Here is a 21,316-nt window from a genome sequence, read left to right as displayed (position 1 = left end):
ATGGTTGCGTGAGCCGAAGGGGCGGGAGATGGAGGAGGGGCCCATGGGGACAGTTCCAAACAAAAAGACAAATCTGGACCCTATTAATAAAACAGGACTCTCACATTTCCTGCATACCCCCACTAATCTCAGGCAGCTGTTATCTCTCGGCAGGAAGTGCTCTCCGGGCGCATCGTGGTGCGGGCGGCAGCTCAGCGCTATCAGGGACGGGACGGGACGGGACAAGCACCCCTCAAACCCCCGCGGGGGGAGCAGCCGATAAGATAGAGCCATCTGCTGCCGTCTGCTCCAAAACACACCAGGACCCCCTCGGACCGGGCTTCTGCTCCTCATTCACTCTCACTCGGCCAGGCCACGTCCGGGATGGACGAACCCACACATCGCTGATCACGGGCCAGGGCAGGTTACAGCAATGGGGACCTCTTTTTACCGATCCCTCCTGCTCAGCACCGGAGGCTTCAGTGTGTCTGACTACATCCGCAAGTTCACGGTAAGAGAGTTGGGACCACCTGCCCACGCATTCATCCTCACACCACCAATAACCCTGAAGGGACCTTAAAATGGACATATTATTAATACCGAATGAAACAGGGGCTTTTAAAACACCGTTTGTGTGGGATGTCATGGGAGACATCTCCCTTTCAAATTAGTTAAAAAAGAGTTAAAAAGAGTTCAAAATTAAATCATATTAATGGAAAAAAATAGATGTATGACATCCGTAGCTACTTTGTGATGGTTACACATCACAAGTAGTAATTTTATCAAGCCTCTTCAGTAATATTTGTTTTCCATTAGAGCATGAAAAAGGGTCCGGCACTTTGCACTTATATATGACCGTACAGCATACATTTAGTATCTTGTCAAATATCCTTGGCAAAGAAATATCTGGAATTTATTCTGAATTTATTGAGGGGACTTGCCTAAGTCTAAATAAATGGCTTCAAATGCGTTAACGAACAGCACATATTCTCTTTTTGATGGTCAATCAACAGCAATGACAAGCAGCTCTCTTGAAGCTTGTTGAAGTTTGAAGTTTGTTTGTTTTGTACTTGATCAATATTTCTATAGAGACAAGAGGAAACAATACAAGCATAGAAAAAGTAGTATCAGTAATTTGTTTATTTTATTCAAAAATTCCAAAATGAAATAGATTGTTGAAAAAATCAAACCATCTCAAATCATGTGATATTTTAAAAATGACAGATATATAGCATGTGCTATATTGCATGTGTGTTTGTATGGGTGTATGCCTCTCTGTCTCTCTCTGTCTGTGTGTGCGTGCGTGTGTGCCTCTCTCTCTGTCTCTTGGTGTCTCTCTGTGTGTGTGTGTGTGTGTGTGTGTGTGTGTGTATGTTATTGTTTTTCATGATACCCACAGTAACGTGGGACATGTCAGGGTCACATCTGGCACGGAGACGCTGTCGCATTAGAACCTGATATTCTTCAAAGCTTTGAGTCCAAGAGTGGCCTGCTTAGTCACGCGTTCCTGGTAAGAGAGAGGCCCAGTCGTAAACTGAGAGTGTGGCATAAACAGCGCCCACGTCTGGGGCGAGTCTGGGGTCCGTGAGCAAACAAGGGGTCTTATCACCACACGCCCTGATACCTCATTTGTCCTTTGTGATATCCACACAGCCCCAATGTGTTTGGTTAAAGAGAGAACTCGGAGCTGGTCTGTGGAACAGTGTTGATCCCGTGCCTCAAAGCGAGTTTATCTGGTGCGTTGGCCTTGACGGGAGACATCTCTTTCTAATGCCAGGGGTCAGAGGGAGTTGAGTTTAAATGTAATAAACACTGTCCATCAATAGATCTCTAAATCTCCTCAAATGGCTTCAAGTGCAGAGCCTCTCTTGTCTGCCAAAAGAGACCTGTGCTGCCTACACGGCTTCAAATACGGACATTTAGCCACAGACTAGCCATGGAGACAGCTCCATGACTGAGATAGTGTTGCTGTGGGCCTTGATTGGATGCGATACGCAGCTGCTTATGCTTTGACTTGTCCAGACAGAGATGATGAGTTGATGATCTGTTGAAGTGACCCTTCCTCTCCTCCGGAACCCACTTGCCCTCGTATCCCCAGCCTCTTGCCCTCGTATCCCCAGCCTCTTGTTTGCCCTGTTAGGAAGGCAAGGGAATGGAAACTATGCGGCCGTTTAATGGAGCACTTTTCTGGCTCCCTGGACTGAGGTTACCCGGGATCAAAGTTGAGGCCAGGTAGAGTGAGACAGAGACACCAAGAAGCTTATCCTGGCTATGTTGTTGTTGAGTTCACGGTTAAGGTCAAACGTCCGGCGATTCTTCCACTGTTTGGATATACCCACCGAATGCTCTGGGTAGGACACTTAAAGTCTTAAAATAGCAGGACACTTTGAACAGCTCTGATGGTTTGTGATGCTTCACGGTCCTACGGAGCAGTGAAACCCATTCTCAGCCGAGTTATAAGGTCTCTGTATTGACAGAGAGGGATGAAACAGACATCAGCTGACATTAACTCCTGTCGTTTACAGCGGATTGGGCTCCATCATGCCACATTAAAAACAGAATGCCGTCCCAGGCTGTGGAAACCTCTGTGTGTGAGGAGCAGAGCTGCTGCCAAACTGATATCCCTTGGCTTCCAAACACTTTAGCCTGCTAACAATCCCGGCCCATGTTACTGGGTGGTAGATTGAGTTGCCCATGCAGCTGAGGTGGGGGTGGGGGGCTGGCGTGACACATGCCCCCTCTAGACACTCAACTCATGGAAAAGCCTTGCCAGTGGCGCGGGCCAACCCCCTTGTGGTAGGTTTCCACTGGCCCCCACCTTGCATAATATCATATGGTTATATATCAGCCAGATGGCTCCTGGAACGCGACCAGGACAGAAAAACTATAGTCTCACTGGGGAGGGATTTATAAATAAAGTCGCTGGCTTACATGCTGCCCATTGTCAGAAGCCTGCAGGACAAGGGGGACGAGTGCACTGGAGCAGGGCAATTAGATGCCATGATCAACCCCCCCAGAGTCTGGACCGGGGGGCCGTCTCCTTAAGACTCAGATGCCGCTGCTTGATATGATGTGGGACAACTAGTCGTGGGATGTTCACATAAAAACCTATTATGTTTGAATAATTTTTATGATAGGCCCTTAAAAGGTACATTTGAACATAGACTAAAATGGCTGAATTATTGCAATAGTAACAGAGGAGGAATGGAGTGATAAAACACCTTACATGTGAAAGCTTGCTCAGCATAATGCGCACAGAGTGCTTTGGAGACTTTACATGAAAGTTGCGTACGGCATGTAAACCCCTATATTGCTATTCTCCCTATTTTTTCCCTATTTTTTTCCTATTGTTCACTGTTAAATTAATTTGTATTTTTTTTTATTTATTTGTATATCGCTTTGGAAAAAGGCATCTGTTAAATAATAATAACCATAACCACAACCATAAACACTTTTACTGACTGGCACAGATTGCATGTTCCATGGAAGAAAGCAATGAATAACATCTCAATCATCATGTATCTATGGATAAAACCTTCTGTCCTCAGTTCATTTGATATATTGGGGAGGCGTGGGGGTAGGGGCTCCTGGATGGCCGCTAACAAAAACACAATAAACCAATCAGAAGCTGCAATTGTGAATTCCCTGGGGGAGTAAGGGTGACCGAGTAGATTCCCTCCTGCCATTTATCATCATTCCTGTGTCGCTGGGTGTTTATTTAGGGCAAGAGTTAGCCAATGTCCAGTCACGTTCCTGCCAGCCTCAGGGGCATTATGGGTCACCTGGAGCAGCTGTGTGTGGCAGTGCTAAATATGGAACCCACAAGCACCAGTGGAGACCAGTGAATAGCACAAGCTATGGAGCAACGCTTTCAAAAGCATACAGTCTCTGCAGCACACTCCACATCTCACATCTCACATCTTCCTCCGCTGCCGGCAGATAGCTGGCGATTTTTAAAAGGTCATTCCTCGCGAGCCCTCCTGTCAACAGCATCTGCTGAAGCGAATTTAAATGTTTTGGTGACGTCAAGGGAACACTGGAACTTTGGCAGCTCCGGGACCCTGTAGGTCATATAAAAGCCCAGGGACACGGGGAGAGATGGTGGGAGGGCAGTGCAGGAGAGATAAGATACCCACACAGAGGTGTTTATTTAAGTGGTGTCATGTCTCTGGCAAGTACTGACAACAGGGTCTGCCACAGCAGCCTGCGTCTGAGAGGGACACAGACCCGCCGTGAGCTCGGACAGAAGAGCCTGAATCAACTAAAATAGACGGGAGAGAGGGATTAGCAGCTCTCCACTCCTTCTCCTCGCTCACACTCGCTCGCCGCGCGTCAGGGGAGAGGACTTTTTTTCCGGGCGGAACAATGAGCAAACCGGCGACTCTGGCCACTTGCATTGCCAAGATGTACGAGGGGGGCAAGCTGGACAACGGAGGAGCGGCAGCGGCAGGGGGGGTCAAGAAGCCCAGCGGCCACCTGCTGACCAGCCTGGGTGGCGTGGACGTCAAGCTCACCGTGCTGGAGGGCAAGATGGAGCAGCTCGCCCGCGGCCAGGCCGAGGTGATCCGCCGGCTGGACGTGGTGTGCGAGGGGATGGGCACTCTGGAGAGGGACCTGGCGCAGCTGAAGAAGAGCGGCGGGCAGCCGGCAGCGCCCGCCGAGGGCACGCTCCTGGCAGAAGTGCGGGCGCTCTGTGGAGAGACGGTGGCGCTTTTGAAGGGCGTGAAGGAAGAGGGGCAGTGCCAGCGGGTCAAGATGGAGGGCATCGCCAGCTCAGTGTCGGCCGTGGATAAAGTGCTGGCCTACATGGGCGAGGTGTTCCGCAGCTCCAAGATAGTGGAGTTCATCGTGAAGGGCATTGTGCCTTGGGGCAGACCGGAGCCACTGGACAGGGCAGTGGAGGAGGTCAGTGGGCTCCACACGAATCTCAGTCACACACTATTACAGCTGTCCGTCACCTGAGGAGCTGACCGTTCCTGCCAGTGGTTCTCCTCTATCATGTGTAGTATTTTACTCTGGACCCGTGTTTTGTTGATTTGAGATACAGTACACTACAGTATGTGTTTTGGTACGAGCCACTGCAATAACGCGCAGGATGTTTGTGATTCAGGAGCCCATATAGATCTTATCGTAGGATCTCTAGGGAATGCAAACTGTGGCTGCAGGTGCAGGTTTGGGTGTCTAATATATGGTGGGTGTCCCATGGCTTTGTTTGTGTAAAGCCCCTTAATCTCAGGGGATGGGGTGAACATACAACTGCCTGAGGGATATTTTTCTAGCAGCTGTAAAGCCAATGTCAGCTAGAGTTGCACAATCCAAAGTTGTGGGCCCCTCTCTAAAACCCAAAACAGATAGATGGAAGGTCATTTGGTGGTGTTGGGGTCTTGAGATTGAAGGTTCAAACTTAATACTATCTCTATGTTTACATAGATTTAACACATTTAATTATATCCTCTTGAATTACAAAATGCTAGTTGCAATGACTTTAACCTTTAACTTAACGCCATGAATCTACTTATTATTTCATAGACTATTTAAAAACGTTAGCTTGACTATAGTTTCCCTTCTACCATGTTTGAAAATGTTGTGTTGTGTTGTGTATGTGTTCATATTTGAGTACAGTTGGCTGAAAGGTTAGGTTACCATTTGTAATGATGCAGTTGCAGATGTAAGGGGATCAGAGTGGAGTCACCCTTCACCTACCCAAGCCTCCTCTGACCCCAGCACACACACAGCCCTCTGCTGTCCTGCCTATTGCTCCCCTAAAAGCTCCAGTTACCGCAGGCATCTCCCAGTTAGTCTTGGCTTAGGTGGGATAAGGCAAGGCAGAGCTGCCGGAGCCTAATGCAGCCCAGTCTGCTGTCGAATGGCGTCACAGTGTTGTTAAGTGAGGACACTTCAGAGCGTCATATTCTGAGTGGCCTAAATGCTGACCAAAAAAAAAAAAAACATGGCTGCTTGTTCTCAATGAATGGGAATGTGTCTGGGGAATGTCACACCCAGACGTTAGCAAGCCAGAGAGTCTGTGCTATTTGCTGGGGAATGCTGGGACATGTTTGCCTTTCATGATTGGCATTGGTGGACAGTCTGACCATAAGCTGACATGTTAATGTTTTTAGGGTCATGAACCACCTAATTGAATAAATGTAATTATATTACTGGGGTGGATATATTTCACTAAATCATCATCAATGTGCGTTGTTATTATATATTTTATAAGGTTAAATAGAAACTGACAGCTAACAAAGAACCTCTCTGTCAAAATATCAGAAAGGTTTTTTAAGAAACTTTGTGTGGGTCTTCGGGAAATAATTGTATCCCTTCTTTACTGATACATAACCTCTGTACACAACATTTACCTCTGAAATTCTCATGCTATATATAGAAACAATTAACACGGCAACATTTTGGCTTTGTAAATGTTTGTGAATAGCCTGGTCTTGATCTCATAATGTGATTAAAGTTATATTCTTCCATCTATCAGAAAAATAAATCTGAAGATGGCAGTGCAAAGCACAAGCCTGAGATGTGTGATCAAGGAACTCAGGTCCAGGAGGAAGATTCAGTTCCTGGTAAGGGTTGACCTCTGGCTCTCCACTAAAATGTATTTGTATTACTTGTTAATGTCAATGTCAGTGCATCAGGCATGGTGCGTACTGCAGATTTCTTTAGGGCATACGATACAATGTAGGTTTCAACAATGTTGAAATACATTATTGTAATGTATTGCCTGACCTACAGTATTTTATGGAACATTTTATGTTAGCATGTTCCCCTTGTGTCTGTACAGTTTGTGTCTATGGAATCCTCAGTTTGATGGTTTACATTCACACAGATCAACTCAAGCAGAGTGAGAAGAGTCCAGCACAGTCTCCTGAGTCAGAGGTTGCATCCGCAGAGGTCAAAGGTCAGAATGCAGAGTGTGAGGCGGCTACGCCACCTCCCAGTGAAGCACAAGACTCCAGCAAGGGCCAGCGGCGGCCGAAGGAGGTGACGCTGAAGAGCAGAGAGCCCACTAGGGTCCAGACCTTTGCTCCAGAGGTGCAGGAGGAAGTAGCCACCGCAGAGGTTCTTACGGATGCTGCTGTGGAGTCGGTTAAGGATGAGAAGCTAGACACAGAATTGACGACTGTGGCTCCACGGGAGTTGTCAGCTCCAGAGGAAGAAGGGTAGGTTCTACACCCATACAAAGGCTCAAACATGACATCCAAACACTTAGCAGCCATTTTAGGAACTCAATAGGAAGCAGACTGGTGTTCCACTCTTGAACAGGGTGCAGATGAAGGGGGGTCCCTCCTTCTGGTCTTGATATCTCTGTCTCTGCTTGATCATTTTCTATCCCAGGGGAAGACAACATTTACCCAGGGTTGTAGTGGCGGCTAAACGCAAGTAATCACAGTTTATCCACCTCTGAAATCTCAGAAATAGAGTTTATCCACTTATTAGTTTGTCCACCTCTCAATAGAGTTTATTTACTTAGTGCAACTTTTAACATCAGAAATCACTCGGTATTATCCGAATTCACAAGATATACACTCATCAACGCTCTAGGAAGCATTTAATACCAATGGTGTTGTTATAAACATTAGACAATAACCTCCACCATCATCAAACACGCTCTGAATGGCTTTTAAAAAAATACGATACCGCATGGCGCACCTTGCTGTGATCACAGAATTCATAGTTTACGCACCTCTAATTCTACCACTGCACCTCTGCATTTACTCCACCCTCCCCATATTGATTAATGCATATAGCATATATACTGTAGCATATAGCATATATACTGTAGCACATAGCGTGTAGTGTATAGCGCTGCAGTGTGAGGACAGTCAAGTGCAAATAATCCAACGTCAGAAACAGACCATGGCAGCACTCACGCTGCTGGTAGGTGCATGATGACTGACCTCATTAGCTTTGATCATGCACGGCATTTCAGAATGCGGAATGGAGCAAAGCACACAAAAGCTTGCTGGACAAATGAATGATTCAGTGCACGTTGTCATATATTAGAACCCTCAGCATCTGCCGCTGAGCTGTTGGTAGCCCAGGTAGGATGAGGGACAGGAAGAACAGAATAAAGGGCCTATGAGTCACACAGCAAACATGTCCTCCCCTACCTACACACACTAATTGAAATGTAGATGCAAAAACATCCTTGAGTTCCTTTATTTCCATATCAACCGGGTTTGCTTTCATGTCCTAAACTGAAGGATTTCAAGTAGCTGGTGGTTTTCACTGTGTGTTGGGGACATGTAATCAGAGTGGAAAAGACCTCTTTTTGAAGAAATCTACCTGGAAATGGGTTTCATTATGCAACTTTATGCTGCTTATGAAATCGGAGAGTTGGCAGCCATGTTCATACATTCATATGTTTTACCTTGTTCAGGGCCAAAGAGCAAACAGACATTGCAGTGGATGGCAGTGACATTACAGCAACAGTTGTTCCTCCACAACCAAGCCAAGACGAGAAGCCGCAAAAGTTTGCTGAGGTGGAATTAATAACTCAGTCAAAGCAGCAGGAAGCTGTTCCCCAGGAGGAGTCAAAGCCCCCGCCAGCAGAGAGCACAGCCAAGACGGACGAGCCAAGCACCAAGGTAGAGGAGGTGGAGCCCACACCAACTGTTCCCAGATCAGATTTAGCCCAGGTGCAAAGAGAACCTGCAGACGCGGTCCAAGACAAGCCCACGCTGGCTACAGTGTCAGACACGGTTGAGGACAGCACAAAAGCGACTCCTCCGCCAGCCCCGGGGAGTCGGAAGAACTCACTTCTCAAAGGCCTGGGCAAGGACACAGACTCCTACCTAGCAGTTATAGGTGAGCAGATATACCAGCGTCTCCTGCTGAGGAGCACTCTACTGTAGAATTCAATCCCAGCCAAGTGTCACTCAGCCTAGACTCTTTTTGGACTCGAGCCATGTCATTACTTCTTCCAACTTGATTTTGTGGGATGAAATCTATATGAGAATTCGTCAGAGTACACTTTAACTTTGATTTCATCTTCACAACTAGTGCTACAATTAATTTGCTACATTGATAATGTATGTTAGGTCCCACACGATGTTTGGTGGTAAACTCATCTTCAGCTGATCCTCAGCTGATGTCTGTGTGTTTGTAACTGTGCTGTTCCATCTGACATCTTCCTGTTGTGTGTTGGTCCAGATGACTGTCCTCCTCAGCCTGCTCCCTTTGATCACCGTATTGTAAGTGCCAAGCAAGTCCCCATGGGCTCGTACTACAGCGTCAAACCCAATGATATCCTGGGTGGGTAAGTCCTCAGCAACTTTCTCTTCACTCAGGAGGTTGTGGAACTCCACATAGACAGAAGTGAGCTGAATTTCTCGATTTGAATAATAAATGAAATGGAAATATTAGACAGACATGCATGAGTGTGCAGAGACAAGAGCATACAGTACACTGGGAAGTATATGCTATATGGCCTGGAGACATCCTGTCTTAAACATTACTATTTGTGATGGGATCTGGGAAAACCCCATCACATGCTGATTTTGATACCATTCTAACCACTTCAGCAGTAATCAAGGATTTTTTTTTTTATTTCGCCATATTATGGGGTTTCCCCAGATCCCACCACATTTTAGTCCAGTCATGAAGGTAGTGTGTGGCATTCCCCTCCCATTGTGAAACAGCTGAAATGTGATGTACTGTATGACCATTATGATTAGTCAGTTCCTGCAGTTTTCCTGTGAACGAGCACGTATGCACTTACTCAGAAGTGTCCAGCTAGCCTGTCATGTTGTAATTAGACTGAAGCCACAGTGTTGCCTTGCTGTTGTGGTAGCCCCTGGCCTGCTGCACAGTTGAGTATGGGAAGGCAGATTGCTGGGAAGTGCAACAGGGCGTTCCAGCCCTCCTGCTCCATACTGCTCACGCAGGACTCTTCACCTCCGATAAGGGTCACCACCGCCGGACAGAGTTATTTTTAAACTCCGCCCTATCAATACACTGTCAGCTTGGCATTTACCCAATTATGTCCGCTGTCAATGGCTATGCAGATAGCGGCCGACGGCTGGGCTAACTCGCCGTGCAGTTTGCAGATAATCGGGAGCAGGCTGGCACGAATGCGCAGAGGTGTGTGATAGCGTGAGATGGCCGGAGAGCGGTGAGGAGATACCACGTAGCCACAGCGAGGCCAACAACTGGCAGCACAGACAGGCCTAATCCTCCCCTCCCACGTCCACTAATAAGCAGCGGGGCTTGTTTTCGACTTGGCATGGGCCGCGCCGCGCCGCGGTTATTTTTGGGCGATGGTGAGCGGCTCCATTTGCATAGGCCTCTCTCTCTCTCTGAGGCAGTGGCAGCCATCTCAACATATTCAACACTGCGGCCGCACACGGCGATGAGCTATATAAACGACCTCGAGCTGTCCCCACGCATGTAACGAGAGACGGGGGCCGGGCATGCCCCACACGGCTCACCTGCAGGGAATATGCTCAAATTACTTTTTTTTTTTCATTTATGTATAGCCGTGCATGTATGGGCGTTTGTGCACTTCCATTTGTGTGTGTGTACAGTGTGCATAGTCTGTGTGTGTGTGTGTGTGTGTGTGTGTGTGTGTGACTCTCTGTTTATGTTTGAGTGGACAATTTCCATTAAGCAATACGTGCATGAAAGAGTGCGTCCACATGTGTTCTGTTCTGTGTGTGAGTGTTTGTGCATATGTCTCCCCAGCGGTCGCTTTGGCCAGGTCCATAGGTGCGCAGAGCTGTCATCGGGGCTGACCCTCGCCGCCAAGATCATCAAAGTGAGGGGGATGAAGGAGAGGGTGGGTATCAAACCGCACAGGGCCTCATGTGTCCTTGGTATCTCCTCTACACACAGCTTACCCAGCATACCAATCCCCCCCCCCCCCAACAACAACCCTCAGCCCCGGTCCCACCTTTCACTCTGTTCCTGTTAACTTGATTTATGGGAACATTTCCCCGACAACAGCCGCTAGCTCTGCACACTTAGTGGTATGCACGTACACACACACACACACACACACACACACACACACACACACACACACACACAGATACACATGCATGCACGCACACAGACAGGCACACACACACACACACACACACATACACACACACAGGGAGACAGTGATACACGCATGCATACACACAAACAGACACTTGAGCGCACCTGGTCTCTTTTTAACCATATCCCCAATACACACACACACACACACACACACACACACTCAAACAAATTAGTGTATGTGTACAAATGTGAGCAAACAAATACACATCAACACACATGGTTTGTTACACACCACTACAAACACTAACATGGCTGACTGACTCAGGAACACCCTTCTCAAAGCTTCAAACTCCATCATCACTTTCTCTATTTCATCCACATCCTTGGCCTTCAACAACTGACTCTAATTACATCTGCTAATGACAAGAATCCACCCATAAGCACATTGTTGATGAGATGAACCGGCCGCTGACCCTAAACCTGAGACAGTAAAGCAGGGTATAAAATCAGATGCGAGGGCAAAGCTGTCCAGTTGAAACATGTTCAACTCTCATCAACTCAGATGGAAACTAGAACGCGACCGCATGACGGACGAATGTTCTTTTCTCGTGCACCGATGACAAGCAAGCCGTCTGCTTGTTGCTTAGGCTGGTCCCCGTGGTTTTCACTGATCTTAAATACAGAACTGAATTCTCTTTCTCACACACATACAGACACACAGACAGACACACAAAGAAAGGTCATACACAAACACATGCTTGGAAATATCACATTAGTGCTCTCATTTTCACAAGTGCTTAATCTATTTATGAAACAACATGATCAACATTTTAGACACTAAAATATAACGGCTGATTGTAACCTGGCAGGAAAAGTGACAGTGTGTAGGAAATAAATCTCCATTGTCACGGACCGCGACCTGGAAAAGCAGTGCTAAGATGCTTAAAACAGTATTCTGCTCTATAGATTGTATATTGCCCATCTTACACATACTTATCACCTCTTCATTTGTCTCCTGTCTGTCTGTCTGTCTGTCTCCTGTCTCCTGTCTGTCTATCTGTCTGTCTATCTGTCTGTCTGTCTATCTGTCTGTCTGTCTGTCTGTCTGTGTTGTGCAGGATGAGGTGAAGAACGAGATCGGAGTCATGAATCAGTTGAGCCACGTGAATCTGATTCAGTTGTATGATGCCTTTGAGTCGCGCTCAAACCTCACTCTCATCATGGAGTAGTAAGCGGCTATTTGACTTGATTTATTTATGTGGATGATTGCATATTCCATTGGCCCACATAGCCTACAGGTTTCCCTTCTAGATCACTGGTATTTTCTAAAATATACTGCTTATTTTCTCAATGCCTAAATATTGACTTATGTGCTAAACATTGTATAGCCTACATACAAGAAAACCAGGTATAACATAACTGATACACAAATGTGATCCATTGTGTTCCAAGCTGTTTAATGATGCAACAGTACAGCACTGCAATATGTCTGAAACGTATTGAATGATGCATAGGTGATGAGTCTTATATACGTTGGCAAGTGAGTCATGCGGATGCACCTTTCATTGCACCAACAGTGTTAAGAAACCTTTGAGAAATATGGAAGAGAAGGGAAAAAGCCCATTGAGAGGTTTTGAAAGAGGGGCGAGAAGTGTGGAGGCTTTGCCTCAGCTCACACACACCTCTGATGTACACACAACACATGAAGGAGACAGGAAGTGGGCCACTCTGCTTGCATTCAGATAACTTGCCAAATCAATACAAATGTGTGTGTGTGTGTGTGTGTGTGTGTGTGTGTGTGTGTGTGTGTGTGTGTGTGTGTTTGTGGTTGTATCACCAGTGTGGATGGAGGCGAGCTGTTCAACCGCATTGTTGATGATAACTACCTGTTGACGGAGCTGGATGCAATTGTTTTCACCAGGCAGATTTGTGAGGGAGTGCAGTATCTTCATCAACAGTACATTCTCCATTTAGACCTCAAGGTAAACCACGGACCATTGTGTACATCTGTTGCATTTCAAAAGCTCACAAAAATGCCAATATTTGAAAGGTTATGCGTCTGTGAAACCTGATATAATCTGAAATAATGAAGGTCGTCGTGTTTTCACAGAGAGAATGTGCACATTTGTGTTTCAGCCAGAAAATATTCTCTGTGTGAGCAACACAGGAAACCAGATCAAGATCATTGACTTTGGCCTGGCTAGGAAGTAAGTGGATGGACCACGTGATGTTTGCTTTCTCAACCTGTTTGTATTGTCACAATTCATTAGGTTGCATTGATTTCCTGGAACATCTTTTCATTCGGTTCTATGAGTCACCCATTTCTGCTCGCATTCTCCTCCTTCAACTCCCGTAGCCATGGTTACTGTCATAGCTCCTCAGGCAGGGGGCAGTGCAGGACATGAATGATAGGTTACATTTTAAGCTCTACTCATTTACACCATGGCATTCTTGTAGAATACTGTAGGTGGGGGCAAAAAAGATTCTGTATAATTGACATGTATCTAATCTTCTCTCCACTGTTTCCTTCACCAGATACAGGCCCCGGGAGAAACTGAAGGTCAACTTTGGCACCCCTGAGTTCTTGGCACCCGAAGTGGTCAACTACGACTTTGTCTCCTTCCCCACAGACATGTGGAGTGTTGGAGTCATCACTTACATGCTGTGAGTGGGTAACCATGGCAATAGTATTCATACCAAATGAAAATGCACGTTGTGTGAGCTGCCAGTCTTCAATGTGATAAAATATGACAGGTCTTAGCATTTGCATAGAACTGACAGGATTTTGTTTCATCCACACCCCCTCACGCCGGTCAGAGGAGTGTGAACAAGGCTGAAGCTCTTTAATGTGTGTGCACTCCTCTGCTGGACGTGAACGCTAATAGTTCAATAACTCAGTGGAGCAGCTCAGCGGTGAACAAATAGACAGGCAATAAAAGCTGTTTGTCAGCCAGGCCAGATAGCTAGCACAGCCTACTCTGCAATTTAATCACCAAAGGGCAGCATTCTCACTCAAATGGCGCTTTGTAATCAGGCTTTTAGTTCCACTAATTTGGTCTTTTAGTCCAGAAAGAAACTATTATTGGTTGTCTGGCCAGTTTGTCCTCCCCCTCCACCCCTCCATCTCCCTCTCCTCTCCCTCCATCTCCCTCTCCTCCTCGTGGTAGTCAGAACTATCTCAGGGGAGCCACCGTGATTTAATTAATGCTAATAACCTCACAGCTGTTGAAGGAGCTTTGGGAGGGCTCGCCCATACCCAGAATGAGTGCCTGCCTGCCTGGCCCACTTCTGCTGGCTGGCCCAAAACCTAACACAACCCCTGGGCTCCAACGTGCTAATTCAATTATTCTCCTCTATTTAAAGCCACTATGATTATGTGCGTGTGTGCAGGGGTGTGTTCATGGATTGTGTTTCAATTTCACAAGTATGTGGCACAGCCGCCGGCGCCTTGATGTAACGGCTATGGGTAGTGGGACTATGCACAATATCCTGTCACGTTGGAGCAGTTTTTGAGGAAGTGTCTCTACTTCCTTTCTCAATTGTTTTTTTGTGCATATTGCTGTGTTGCAGTTTGAGTGGCCTTTCTCCATTCATGGGAGACAACGACACAGAGACCATGAACAACATCCTGCATGCAAACTGGGACTTTGATGCCGAGGCATTTGAGAACGTTTCAGAAGAAGCAAAGGATTTCGTCTCCAAGCTGCTCATTCCTGCCAAATGGTACGCCGCTCTTGCTTAACTGGCCCCCACAGATAAACACCACTCACTCATCTTCCATGTCACTCCATTTGCTTTCAAAACAACCTCTCATTCATCTATTTGACTTCACAACCTTATTGTGTCTCTCCTATTAAGAACATAACCAGTTCTCCTCCCATGTTTTCACCTTTGGTTTTACTTGGCATATGAAACAAGCTCATCTAATGCAGTTCTAATGGGGAGAGGGCTTTGATCATGTCAGTGGCTGCTTATGCAGAAGCCTCCTCTCCTGTGTCGCTGCAGCACTCTGTTGGCAGGAGATAATAGCAGGCCAGCGTGACAGGTGGCATTCTGTGGCTCCCACGTGACGCCGACACCAAGGCCTGCTTTTACCTCTTTACAAAAACACTTAGAGAAGGAGACACTGTTAACGATCAGCTAATCTGAGGGCGAACAGAGGCACCAACACGGAGGATGACTAATCACAGGAAGAAGGCTGGCCGTTCCCACTGACATAACGGACTTTTGGGATGCATCTGGACACTGTATTTAGCTGATGATAAGGCACGGCACAGGAGCCAGAAATAGATGCTGTTATGGGCCTATAACTTGCCCGTGGCAAGGGACAATTATAAGGTTCCTGGCAGGCGGCTGCTGAAGTGGCTGCCCAGGTTTGATCCCACTGTCTTATTTTAATGACCCGTTTCCCATTCCTTCCTCGGGATCCTTTATGATCCATTATGGTGTTTGGTGCAATGCATCAGCTTCACAACAGACTAGTCAGCCTACTGTGTGGATCATTAAACCGTGCTGCAGCAATATATTAGTGTACACACACATACATAAGCAACACCCCCTTCACACACACATTCACACACTGTCACTTACTCAGACATAACTGCTGAAATGTAAGTGCAACGCTTGTTCCATTAGCACGTACATAATACTCCGTCTGTTATCTATTGCTGCAAGAGGAGCCGAACCACAAGATTTTTTTACACGCTACTGAGATATAACAATAAATGAATGTTGACTTTTGAGTCTTGTTATACATTGAGCTGAATTGATGTCCAAGCTGTATTATATTGTCTGAAGGATAAGCAACACACTGGTCTATGACTGCTGGCCTGGCACACGAGCCTGTGTGTTGAATCCCTGTCTTGCTGTGGTTGTTTGCTTTGCCAGTGGTCGCCTCAGTGCCTCGGGATGCATGAAGCACAGCTGGCTGAATAACCTGGAGGAGAAAGCCAAGAAACAATGCGTCCGCCTCAAGTCTCAGCTCCACCTGCAGCGATACCTGGCTGCTCATCGCCAATGGAAGGTGAGGGGCCTATTATGTAGGGATACAACTGCTATGTGCTATGGTCTACAGTTACTCCTTTAAATGCCACCCTCTGGCTGCAATCCTTTTGTACCCTCTTCAGTACCTTCACCAGAAAAGAATCAGCCGTTGTTCATTAGTTTGATCAGACATGTCTTCATATGGATGAAAGGTGACTTTAATGCAACTCTTTTTTTTTCTCTTTGCACAGAAACACTTCTATGTGGTTGCAGCTGCAAACCGACTCAAGAAGTTTTACAAGGACCGAACGACAAACCCGGCGTAGCAGCGGCCCTGCCACGTGTGTCCCTGAGATGAGATGTCACCGAGGCAACGGGAACACACGGCCTCAGCAGGTCTGCCTGGAGTGGGAACGACGAGTGCTTGCTTCTCTGTGTGGGATCTGGACAGAACAGGCAGACCACCCAGCACTGAGGCCCAAGTGGGCAGCAAGCACGAGAAGATACTGACTGTAACGTGGAATATTTCTATCACTTTTTTACTGTACAGTTCACTGATTTGCAGGGTGGTGTGCCTGAGGGGTCAGATGATTGGAGTATGGGGTGCGATACGTGTTCATCTTCTAGTGCTGCTTTAGTCCTCATTAGTGCTATGACTGAACCATGTGCTTCTCTGAGTGGGAGGGTGAGCATGAGAGGGGAACTCTCTGTTCCTCCACATTCATGTACCATGTTTGGAATGCTGTGCAATGTTTACCTCACATATCCGTCTTTCTGCACCACTGCTGATGTATGGTGGGCGGCACGACGCAGTTTGCTGGTGGCAATTTGTGGGTGAACGATTTTTCCTTCTGTGAAGGTTTCCTACTTTTCTAGTCTATGGGTAATTAATTACAAGGGATTTGAGTAGATGTATCCCTTAAAGGTACTCATGCATTATAAAACAATATTGTCTTTTGGATTGTTTCACCTTCAGATAGATGAGGCTTTTAATGTCAAACCAAGTTATTCAGGAATTCTATGTGCACATTGTAAATGCATTGAAATAATTTACCACGCACCTCGACCTGTAGGTCGTGTACAAAAGTGAATTGGTATATATCTGTATACTTCTGCAGTCTTTTAAAAAGATGCATTATCACACATTTGAATAGATTCTGCAGAGATTTTCCTTTCCTTTGTAACTTTTACTATGAATGTTATTGCAACAGGAATACTTGAGTTTGTCCCTTTTTAGAGGCTAATTAAACATTACACGAAAGAACATCTTCAACATCTGGGAAAATCTGTCATCTCCTTAAGTCTATTTTATTTATCCCTGAACTGTGCCAGCAATATTCAAGATGTACCTAGTAGCTGCCAGCAATGAAGCCAGATGTGAGTAATATATGCTGGTAAGATTTTAGCATCAAAAGCAGTTCATACTTTTCCAATATTGATGGTAGAGTTCCATCTTAAAAGACCTTTTTTAGATCTCTATTCTATTCTAGAGATCCAACTTTAATGCAAAAGTAGTTATTTGGTAGGTGCATGTTTAATGAGCAGGTCAGAAGTGCAAAAAAGAGTTTATTTAAAACAAACTGTGGCACATTGAAACAATGTAGAAAGCCTTCCCATCTGTTCAATATATTTCATCAGCCATCAGTCACTAAATACAGAGAAACATTTGTAAACATCCTATTTAACATAAATAAATGTTTTGCCATTTTAAACTGAATTTCTGTCTGGAAGAGTGAGATGCGCGTCAAAATCTGGTCGCAAAATGCAAACCTTCAAAATCTTACAACTTAAGTTGTAAGATTGTGTAGTTGTAGCGCCAGAATAACAACAATCTTTTCAGCATCATCGTTTTGTTGTTCTTTACTGTAAATGTAAAGGATTAAAACAGTTTAAAAAAATAAAAATAAAAAATTGTTTATCCAATATGTTCCACAATTGAGCCACAAGGGGGCAGAGTGAACGATGAGTCCTTCCTCAGTATTCATGGCCAACTATGAACAGTCAAATAACAAATATACAAAACATAGTCGGAGATTATAAATTACAATTTGTTTCTAAAGCATCCGCTTTCTTTGACTTGAGCGCATTTTCTAAGATTTTCCTTTTCCATTCTTGGTAATCCTCTTTCACGCTCGCCTCAGACTCCTCTTCCCTCCGTTGCTTGGGGGATGTTGGCAAGACCTCCTCTGCTAGTTGGGAGGGAAATGACACACTGAGCTGATATTCACCACTATGCTTCAGCTGCACAGTAATGGCAGAGCCTGCCTGTCATGCTGCCAGTCTTCCCTCCCTCCAAGGCATTTTTGAAATTTAGGCATGGCTTAAATTAAAACACACCTGTTAGACCACTAAGTGTGAGTGTAACTAACACGAATTATGTTTATTTTTGAAGAAAGGACAACCCTGTTGAACAGAAATGTATTACTAATTATACTACTCATTATATTGCATTTCATATGTCGTTTCTGTATTTTGAAAATAAAGAAATGGTTTTAGTTAGGTCCAATTATCTCCCTTTGAAGAGACACAGTTACAGCTCATGGAGTATCATACTAATAATATGTAATTTTGGACAGTAACTAGAACGTCTCATGACTTGCTAAGGTGAGGAAGTTAGAGTTAACTGATGTGTACGAATGTTAAGCTAGGGTCATGCTTGAAGCTACTGTACATGCCAATGTGGTTAATGCATTCGTGTGTGTGCTTGGCTAATACATTGGTTTTCAATAAATACATCAAATCAGCTGAAGTCTTTGACCCTCTTTGGGTGGAGATGCTGCAGTGAGGACCCTTACCTTCCTCCTGCTGCTCAAAGCTCTCTGCTAGAGTCTTCTGTCTTTTCTGCCCCTTCTTCACCGGCTCCTTCGACTGAGACGCTTTACCTGCCGGTGGAGATCATGAGCATGTGAGTCTTTAGATATTCTGCCGTTATTACACGTAGGCAGAACACTTCAGTATGCGCCGATTCTCAGTCAAGTTCTAAGTCACTGACTGAGTGGTGCCTTTAATCCTGTGAAATCTATTCAGTTTATGGCCACACACAGCAATTATCGAGTTCCAAGCAATTCATACTTTGGACGCTGCAGTAAATTAGTCGTAGTTTAGGTCTGAATGTCAAGTCAATTTCAAAGGATGATTGTGTGCTTCCAGTCAATGCATGAACATTGTACAAATGTTGTGCAACAAATGGCTGTGCTCTTTGTACAGTAGATGACTCGATACAAAGTCTTCTGACGCACAGCTTCAGTGGTACTAGTACTGGAGCAGAATATTCCCATTTCCGTCTCAAGAGGCAAATAGTTGCAGAGTGAACATGGGTCATGTCATCACTGCTCTCTTCTCAGAAGAAATAATCTACTGGCTCTATATGGACCACACCACACCCTAAAAGTTCTCTAGCCATTAACAGGTGTAAGTAATTGGACTGTACATACTGTGAGATACAAAGAGACACCAATTTCTAAACATTTTCAGAAATATAAATTGAAATGAAAATATAATGTGGGCAAATTTACATGTAGATATGGCAGAAAGGGTGAACAGTATGCCTACAAACCAGTAACTCGCGGAGTTCTGCGCTCTCCCGAGTGCTTTTCTAGTTTCCAATGAATTTGGTTACAAACACAATATGAAGGCATAGTTATACTATGTGTATCTTTGCAAGTAATGTGTGAATGACACTCTCTTCTGTGTTTTTTAAAATCCAACCGTGGGTTCTTTGGAGGAAAAAGGAGAACACGCATGTATCCTGAATGACTTATCACTGGCTTGTCCTCGTCGCTTCCACTCAGTCTGGATTGGCATTAATGAAATGGGACAAACAATGCTCAGTCAACCCTTGCTTGATCACTTAGGCTATCTTGAATTTCTTAATTCTTAACTCTGAGAAATACCCCTGTGGTCTGAATGTGATGGAAATGTTTTTGCACTTTATTGGCTGCAAAACATTTGCTTGCATCAGACCCCCATTCAATCCATGCTCTCGTCCTACTGCAGAAGGAAAGAATGCATGAGTAGGCCTACTTACTACAGACTTGCTGTCCTATGGCCTGCAGCTGAGAACAAAGTCGGTCAAAGACGCCCTTCTTAACTCCGGATGAAGTCGCCAGCTTTCTGTCAACTTTGATTTTCATGCACCTGTGAGACAATATGAACACATCTGTATGTTTAAGTGCTTCTGAGTGTTAAAGTGTTTTATCTGCAGTTCCTGAGTGTACACATCCACTTCATCAGGTCACAGTTTGTGTAGCACATAGTAATTGTAATTTAAGACACTGTTCGGAACTATTTTAATTATGCATCAGCCTTACTTGCATGCTGTAAACAAGGCAGCTGTTGTGAAAAGGGGTTTTGCCAGATCTAGATCTTGTTGAGCAGCAGGCAGACTCTCCTCATATCTGAAAATGGTAAAGTTAGATGTATTCTTTGCAAAACAAAAACCCTCACATATTCGCAAGAGCTCTAAGTAACACCCAAAACCAATTTACATGAAGGCCTAGGCTACTATAATTAGATTCTTACCGCTGAAGTATCTGACCAGCAACTTTCACTGCATCCATGCACCCGTACTGGACAGCCAGGTCTCGGAGTCCGAGGTTTGTGTTAAGTCCAAGCATGCACTCCATAGATCGGAGGTTGCTTTGATACAACTTCTTATTCAGCCCAGATAATTTGATTGCATATTCCTTCATGGAAAAACAAACACCATGTCACTTATGACATCAATTCCAAAGTCAGTATGGAGAAAAACGGAGTTGTCCAATGCCTGAAGCAAGGACCTACCTTGTCTAAGGGAAACTTCAAGGATGTTGCTGCCAGTTCTAGGCATATGACTGCTTTGCTAGTGGCCGTGCTGTTGCCTAGGCCCGTGCATTTCACCTGAGATAACCGCATATATTCCTCTGCTTGACTGCAATGTCCAAGACAACAACAACAACAACAACAATAAAACAGAACTCCTGTATTGACGTGTATATTGTATTCACATGTGGTTGTTGCTGGATGAAAGAAAAGTTGCACACATACTTAGGGCTAGCTTACTTGCTAACAACAGCTGCTTTTAAACGAGGTGTTGTTGATTGATCACATTTAAAAACAGTCAAAAGCTCTACTTGAAAACTCACCATAGTATTTTAGAAGATGTAATCGCCATTTTCGACGCAAGCCTGATAAACATTTCCTTTTCCATTTCGGCCTATTCGTTGATCTCTTACACCCAACACTGCACTGTTTCGCGGGAAATTTGACAATTTGACGTGTGCACGTACAACACACGTAAAACTTCCTTAGACTTGATTGGCTTAAAACGAAGTGGGCGTTTCCAATTGAGGTAAATGTTCTGAATGGACTTATCGACAACTTA

The 21,316-nt window shown here is 45.2% G+C and overlaps 2 protein-coding genes across 6 annotated transcripts; one reads left to right on the top strand and one right to left on the bottom strand.

The window, feature by feature from the left end:
- Nucleotides 1-298: 298 nt before the first annotated feature.
- On the top strand, nucleotides 299-18,698 carry mylk3 (myosin light chain kinase 3). Of its 2 annotated transcripts, none has more exons than XM_062549320.1 (13): nucleotides 299-490; nucleotides 6,464-6,551; nucleotides 6,815-7,148; nucleotides 8,369-8,796; nucleotides 9,142-9,247; nucleotides 10,672-10,765; nucleotides 12,090-12,199; nucleotides 12,812-12,953; nucleotides 13,108-13,178; nucleotides 13,507-13,635; nucleotides 14,542-14,694; nucleotides 15,859-15,994; nucleotides 16,206-18,698. In XM_062549320.1, exons 1-13 carry the CDS (start codon nucleotides 413-415, stop codon nucleotides 16,278-16,280), a joined length of 1,944 nt encoding a protein of 647 aa, XP_062405304.1. In that variant the 5' UTR covers nucleotides 299-412; the 3' UTR covers nucleotides 16,281-18,698. The 2 variants fall into 2 exon arrangements, with proteins under 2 accessions (XP_062405304.1, XP_062405303.1); XM_062549319.1 differs by lacking the exon at nucleotides 299-490 and adding an exon at nucleotides 4,093-4,884.
- Nucleotides 17,508-21,208, bottom strand: orc6 (origin recognition complex, subunit 6). Of its 4 annotated transcripts, none has more exons than XM_062549321.1 (7): nucleotides 21,078-21,208; nucleotides 20,737-20,863; nucleotides 20,476-20,639; nucleotides 20,265-20,351; nucleotides 19,982-20,091; nucleotides 18,750-18,836; nucleotides 17,508-18,143 (listed from the first exon to the last, which is right to left on the bottom strand). In XM_062549321.1, the coding sequence occupies exons 1-7, from the start codon at nucleotides 21,140-21,142 to the stop codon at nucleotides 17,989-17,991; spliced, it is 795 nt and encodes a 264-aa protein (XP_062405305.1). In that variant the 5' UTR covers nucleotides 21,143-21,208; the 3' UTR covers nucleotides 17,508-17,988. The 4 variants fall into 4 exon arrangements, with proteins under 4 accessions (XP_062405305.1, XP_062405306.1, XP_062405307.1 ...); XM_062549322.1 differs by having other exon boundaries at nucleotides 17,508-18,140; XM_062549323.1 differs by having other exon boundaries at nucleotides 18,079-18,274.
- Nucleotides 21,209-21,316: the final 108 nt, after the last annotated feature.

This window comes from Sardina pilchardus, chromosome 11 (genome assembly GCF_963854185.1).
Source record: "Sardina pilchardus chromosome 11, fSarPil1.1, whole genome shotgun sequence".
Lineage (NCBI taxonomy): Eukaryota > Metazoa > Chordata > Actinopteri > Clupeiformes > Clupeidae > Sardina > Sardina pilchardus.
This window is presented reverse-complemented; position numbering and strand designations above follow the sequence as displayed.

What these genes read in the sequence shown, in the direction of transcription:
- mylk3 (XM_062549319.1), top strand. Translation starts at nt 4,345, where the DNA reads ATGAGCAAACCGGCGACTCTGGCCACTTGCATTGCCAAGATGTACGAG. An exon ending in CTCCTACCTAGCAGTTATAG is followed by an intron (nt 8,797 to 9,141) that starts GTGAGCAGATAT and finishes GTGTTGGTCCAG; the next exon opens with ATGACTGTCCTCCTCAGCCT. An exon ending in CTCACTCTCATCATGGAGTA is followed by an intron (nt 12,200 to 12,811) that starts GTAAGCGGCTAT and finishes TTGTATCACCAG; the next exon opens with TGTGGATGGAGGCGAGCTGT.
- orc6 (XM_062549321.1), bottom strand. Translation starts at nt 21,142, where the DNA reads ATGGAAAAGGAAATGTTTATCAGGCTTGCGTCGAAAATGGCGATTACA. An exon ending in GCCTTGTTTACAGCATGCAA is followed by an intron (nt 20,092 to 20,264) that starts GTAAGGCTGATG and finishes ATTGTCTCACAG; the next exon opens with GTGCATGAAAATCAAAGTTG. An exon ending in CATAGGACAGCAAGTCTGTA is followed by an intron (nt 18,837 to 19,981) that starts GTAAGTAGGCCT and finishes CTCCACCGGCAG; the next exon opens with GTAAAGCGTCTCAGTCGAAG.